At 39.6% G+C, this 6,720-nt stretch overlaps 1 protein-coding gene across 1 annotated transcript; it reads left to right on the plus strand.

The window, feature by feature from the left end:
* The first annotated feature begins 210 nt into the window (after positions 1 to 210).
* Rich (Guanine nucleotide exchange factor subunit Rich) lies at positions 211 to 6,432 on the plus strand. The gene is made up of 3 exons (XM_067756773.1): positions 211 to 350; positions 423 to 1,718; positions 1,776 to 6,432. The coding sequence occupies exons 1-3, from the start codon at positions 347 to 349 to the stop codon at positions 4,928 to 4,930; spliced, it is 4,455 nt and encodes a 1,484-aa protein (XP_067612874.1). The 5' UTR covers positions 211 to 346; the 3' UTR covers positions 4,931 to 6,432.
* The last annotated feature ends 288 nt before the right edge of the window (positions 6,433 to 6,720 follow it).

Raw genomic sequence — 6,720 nt, forward strand, 5'->3', positions numbered from 1 at the left:
ACAAAAACTGCTAAGTTTTATGTTTCCATTCCAAACCATTCGCACCAACCCCAGTACACAGATTTTGACAATTTGAACAGACGTATGTTGTTGCTTTACAGATGAGCCAACCATATAATTGAACCATGAGCTATAGCTATTAGCGATTTGTCAATAGCGGCGATACAATCACCAATAGCGAATTATCGTTCCATCACTAATGATGGATATCATAACACAGCTGACGAACGTAATTATGCCAAATTTTAATTGATGAGTGTTGAAAAAGATATTTTGAATATCTGAAACAAGTTAGGATAATTTGTGTGTAAATTTTTCTTTCGCAAAAGGTATTGGTGTTTACTAAATGAGTAAGTTTATAAATTTCTTTATAGTTATTTCGATTTGACTAAACTATATTTACATATCACAAATATATGTAGCCATGTACTTCACTGTGGGTTGGCCAAAAGTGCTAAGCTTAAGTTTTCCATGTGAGAAGTCATCCATTAACCATATTTGCTGCGATGCTGTTAAAATTTTAATTGCGGCTGTTGGTGATAATTTCATCGGTATTTGGTATGCAAATCCATTAATTCCTATAACCTTTTATCGACGTGGTGCAGAATCCATAGCACAAGTGGGAAAAAATAAATTGATTGTATGGAAACCAGATTCTAGACAGCTAGCTATACTTACAAATCTAGGAGTTCTAATTCTATATCAGATTGAGTTTCAAGGGGATGGTAGTGGAACTTTAACGCAAATAGATCCCCCTTTATCAAGTCTAAAAAGGGTTTCTGCGGAATTGTTTTTAAAAGAAAACGTGCCGAAGCTTAGCTTACACGAACAGTGTACTATCAAGTTAGATGCTCCGATGACAACGATATGCTGTATTAGCCTAACAGAATTACTTATTGCCACAGATCAATGTGATCTTCTACGTGTTCAATGGTCTGATTTAGATGCAGGTATGATTGGCGAAAGTGGAGAAAAAGCGTTACCCCTGTATTCATCCATAAATCTGGGTAATATTCCATTTTATGTTAATCGCCACTGTAATTTGAAAAGTATTTCACCCTTGGGAGACAAATCATACATTGCTGCATTAGAGTATTCACCATTCATTGGAGGTTGTGCAGCAATATTTAGCGATCACCGTGCAGCATTCCTAATAGCAATGCAATTATGTTTTGAACCCCAAAACATACACGGATTTTGGATACCGGATGTGGAAGATGCAACAGCATGTAGTGTTAATCACAAGTTCCGACTACTAGCTTATGGACGTCAAAATTCGGATATTGCCGTGTATGCTATCGAAGACACAACTGGTGGATTGGAATTTTCCCATAGTCTATCTCTTAATTCGAATGTAATGCATGGATCATTAGGTGCTGTATCCGAACTAAAATGGAGTCCTGATGGCTGTGTTTTAATTGTCGCATGGAAGAAAGGCGGAATCTCTTTGTGGAGTACTTTTGGCGCATTGCTTATGTCTTCGTTGAATTGGGATTTTGGGCTGCATGTTGATTTGATTCACCATAATCCATTGAAAGTCGCCAAATTGGAATGGTCTACAGAAGGTTATCATCTCTTTATGACTTGCAAGAAAAATATATCAGATACGGCTTTTGAAGAAAATGAAGATATTTGCGAAGTTTTACAATTAAATTTTGTTAAAAGTACTTTGTCAATGAACCCCTGTATGGCATCAAATTTCCATGTCCTATTACAAGGTAAAACAAAACCCATGTTTTTTCAAACTCACCAACTCATTAAACCTTTTTTCTTAGGGGACGATACATTATATATAAACCAAGGAGATAACCTAGAAAAAATATATTTTGGCTCCAAATTCTCATTTCCCAACAATAGAATGAAACCAACCAATATCCATGGTAACGAGGATGATAGTATGGAAGTAAAAAAGTCAGTCGATATATCAAGCATTCTATCGGAAAGTAAATTATGGAACATAATACAGCTCCCTCAAACTTATGCAGCTAGTAATTGGCCAATTCGATATTCAGCAATTAATACTGCTGGTTCGCATTTAGCAGTTGCTGGTCGAACTGGGTTAGCACATTACTCAATGGTGACAAAAAGGTGGAAATTATTTGGGAACGAGTCACAAGAAAAAGATTTCGTGGTATCTGGGGGTTTACTTTGGTGGAAAGGTTTTATTGTTTTGGGGTGCTACTCGCTGTTAGATCGCACCGATGAAATACGCTGCTATCCTGAGGAATGCAAGTTGGATAACCAGTTCGGGAACAAGATTCAGGTTCGCGCTCCTGTAATTTCATTAAACATGTTTCGAGATCAGCTGATATCACTTTCTTCTGATGGCGTTGTTAGCCTTTTTGAGTTAAAATTGCAGGATTCTTATTCCATAAGTGTCAATTGCGCTTACGAAGTAGATGTTAAAAGCATATGTATACATCCAGCGTGTATAGTTTCACTCACCGTTACAAATTTGCGAAATGATTTATCAATGAAGTCTTCTCCTACTTCACCTGATACAGCTGAGACAATTATTGTTAACGTTTGTGGACGAATTTTGATGATTCAAAGGGATTCACGTAATAGTGTTATAAATTCTCTAATGGCGTCTTGCCTGGCTTCGTGTGTTGAATGCGTTTGGTTGTCTAATGCATTGGAGAAGAGTCCGATGCGCGACTGCTTGTGGTTGTATTCTGGCGCTCATGGAATGCGGGTATGGCTACCAATCTTGCCGCCTATAAACGAGAAAATACGAGAGGCTCCACAAAGGTTACACACGTTCATGACCAAGAGAATCATGTTATCATTTTCGTTAAAATTATATCCGCTGGCGATACTTTTTGATAATGCAATTGTTTTAGGTGTAGAAAATGAAACAACATTGTACACAAGTGATTTAAGCTCCCATTTTTCTCTACCATTTTGCTTTTTAGAACGAAAATCGCAAGTATACTTACATAAAATACTTCGTCAGTTAATTAAAAGAAATCTTGGCTATAGTGCATGGGAGATAGCAAAATCATGTCGTTCGTTGCCATATTTTCCACACTCTCTGGAACTGTTACTTCACGAGGTCCTCGAAGAAGAAGCTTTAAGCAAAGATCCAATCCCTGATGCTTTATTACCAAGTATTCTTGACTTTATTCGCGAGTTTCCAGTATACTTACAAACGATAGTTCAATGTGCGCGTAAAACGGAAATTGCATTATGGCCGTATTTGTTTTCGATAGCTGGTAAACCCAAAGACTTATTTCAACAATGTTTGCAATCTGAAGAGTTGGATACGGCTGCAAGTTTTCTTATTATTTTACAAAATTTGGAACCGTCTATTATTAGCAAACAATATGCCACACTATTGCTAGATATAGCACTACAAAATCGTAAATGGGAACTAGCAAAAGATCTAATACGTTTTTTGAAAGCTATTGATCCGAATGAAATAGACTCTCCACGCTCTTCAATGGTTGTAAATATAAAAATAGCACCACAATCGCAAACTCAATCTCAAGTAAATCAAAATGCTGACGTTTTTAATATGATTTTGGGACCAATAGCACGTGAGCGCAGTTTTTCCACAACTCTCACCTCTAATTTACCTAAAGAGAAAAAAGAGAAACAAATTGCAACGACTAATCAATCAAACCCTAGTAATGTACCTGCATCCGGAGTTGTGAATGAGTCAACTACGTCATCTCTGCCGAATAATAGTGGAACATCTTCCGTAGTTCGGCGAAAATTGGAGCGAAGCAATTCAACTAAGGATCACAAAGAAATATTTTGCATTGAAACGATACTTCAAAATCATGCACGTAAATTACTACAAAATTACAAACTAATTGAACTTGGTTATATGAGCGCGTTTCTTGATTTTCATTTGGTGTCCTGGCTATCACAAGAAATCGATAGATCGGCAAGACTTGATGATTATGTGGATGCTTTGAATTGTTTACATGAGGAATTAAAACTAGCGCCACCTCTTTTGCATCCAACGTCAGAGGAGTCTGGAATGTCGTTGGTATCGGATTATTCTCAACTGAGGAAACAATTTACCATCGACAATCAACATTCATTGCGTCCTCACCCTTCAAGCCATACTTCTGAGTCTGGTTATTTCAGTTTGGCCTTAATGGATACACCTACAAGTATGAACAATGGGAACACGCTCCAAAGCAGTATTGCAGTTATCAAAGAACATGAACAGCTTAGACATGTCAATTATCAAATAGATGATTGCATAAAGTCACTATCGCATTCCCAACCATATTATGACAGTTCTCGATATCGGCAGTCCTTTTCTTTGCATGATGAACTATCAAATGTATATTTGTCGCAATTCGAAAATTCAACATTTAATGATGCTGTTTTTAGAATATTACCAGAAAAATTAAGTATTAAAATTCGGTACTTACTCCAACTATTCATTGAGGCAAATTGCATCGATTATGCATTAGTTCTCTCTATGTTGTTACAAGATGCTGCTTCCATAGGACGAATTATCAATGTAATGATACGCTCAGAATCTATTAAAACATGTCAACGCATATGCGGGGCTCTCAAACGCTTGACACAATGGTCGTTTAATCAAGATTGCCTCTATCGACCATTTATGATTTCACTTCAGCCGCACATATACCATCTCGATCAATATACTATCGCTACTACCATCAAGTTCCCTGTTCACCATTTGACACAAGAAGGTGATATGACATTGGGTTCAACTCCCGATATTAAAACAGACAACTCTTATAATATAACTCAATCAATTCATAATAAGACAAATATAAATGCAAATTGGGAAGCAGACAATTTTCCAGCGGAAGGTTTATATATACGACAATCCAGCCTTGGCTCTAGCGGAAGTGTCAGCAAACCTAACAAAAATCGTTCTAGGCTATTGTCGAAAGATCTGTCTGTTCGCAATGAAGCTGGCGCGTGCCGACTTATGTGATTACAAATAATTTATGTATTGTATATATGGATAATCAAAAGATGGTCAATTACTTATGCTTGTGTGTACATGTCAGGTATGTACGTTAGGGTGGTTCTTTTAAATCAAAAAACAGTTCTTCCAGCCCCATCATGCGGTAACACCAATGTCAAAAATATCAGATATATATTTATTTAGAGCCCCAATGAAGACGGCACAGGTGTCACAAAAAACCCAAAATTGATAATACTATAGCATATTCATTCTTATATAATATAGTTGTAAGGCAATCCAGAAAACCACTTTGTGCTACTTTACTTTACTCCCACTTTTGAATTCACGACAAAGTAGCCAATGAACGACGAGTCAAGAAAATATAAAATTATTTAAATATTTTTCAGTCGAATTTTATTGTACAAAGAAAAGGGAATAAATTAGCTTTTTTTCGATTGCGCTGAATTTGTAAGGATGACCGTTAAGAAAAGAAAAATGTTGTTCGCTTTGAGCGCAATCGAAAAAAAAACTAATTTATTCAGTTTTCTTTGTACAATAAAATTCGACTGAAAAATTCGCTTCCCAAGGCAGTCGGTTCTATGTACCCGAGCGACTCTGGATTTTTCCCGACCAAGGACTGTCATTTCAGTGTGACCCCATTAAATTTGTTGCGTCCCTCCCACAAATTGTCATCCTCCCAGCAGCTCCTTACAGCAGTCTCCTGACCCCGGTCCTGAGAAATGGTTTTGCTGCATCTGCCGGAAAATAATTTTTTTAGGACGGTCATACTCTGTTCAGTGTGTCTCGTGCAAGGGATGGTTGCATGGGACAGGTTGTTCTGGACTTGATCCCAAAACCCGACGTCCACGTAACTTTTATAAATCTTTTGTGGCTCCTTGCTGTTCATGCCCAAGGGCGTGCCGTAGTCTACGCCTAAGCGCCCCCCACTACCTTCCAGCAACCCCGCTGCTCAGCAGGCCACAACAAGTACCCGCTGCTGCTCGCGCCCCACGGCGCCAACAACTCAAACAGCTGCTACCACTCATAAATACTACCTTCGTAGTAGAGTCGGTAGCAATGCTGAGCATCAGCCCCTGCCCCCGTCTTCTCCCCCCTCTTCCGGCAGCAATCGTGTAGGTCAGGCAAACAGACTCCTAGTCCCTATCACCGTTTGCACCGTTTGCCAGCACAGAATATATAGGTTTGCGACATCCGCCCAATGCAGCTTCTGCCGTGGGTGGTGCCACTTTCCTAGATGTTCTGGTCTCCGCGACGGCAACCCCCCCGACGTGTTTCATCGCGCCATGTTGCCAGGTCGCAAACCCAAATCATCCGGGTACCCCAATGCTTGCCCAAGGACGCCCAGTCCCAGGGCCACAACAGCAATTGCGTCCTGGCCCTCCACAACCCAGGCGTAGTCACCCGTCACTTACCCCCAGAGTGGCGGCGTCTCCCCTTATGCACTTCAGAATTCTGCAGTTAAACTGTAATGGACTAACTGGGAAGATTACGGAGATAGTCGATTTCATGAAGCGGCACAACATCCGCATTGCTGCGATTCAAGAGACTAAACTCACAGCAAGATCTGCATTGCAGACCTGCTCTGGGTATAATGTCCACAGGAAAGACCGCGAGAGCGGAAATGGAGGCGGTCTCGCGTTTATCATACACCACTCTGTGCAATATTATATATTTGATCCTGGCATCGACCGCAGGGACAATGTCTTAGAACGTCAAGGCCTATCTGTCCGGTCAGGCGATGCAAACCTAGAAATCATCAACATCTACATCCCTCCTGCCACCCGTTGCCCCATTGG

Source organism: Eurosta solidaginis, chromosome 5, assembly GCF_040869045.1.
Source record: "Eurosta solidaginis isolate ZX-2024a chromosome 5, ASM4086904v1, whole genome shotgun sequence".
Taxonomy (NCBI): domain Eukaryota; kingdom Metazoa; phylum Arthropoda; class Insecta; order Diptera; family Tephritidae; genus Eurosta; species Eurosta solidaginis.

What these genes read in the sequence shown, in the direction of transcription:
- Rich (XM_067756773.1), top strand. An exon ending in TTTCCATGTCCTATTACAAG is followed by an intron (nt 1,719 to 1,775) that starts GTAAAACAAAAC and finishes CTTTTTTCTTAG; the next exon opens with GGGACGATACATTATATATA.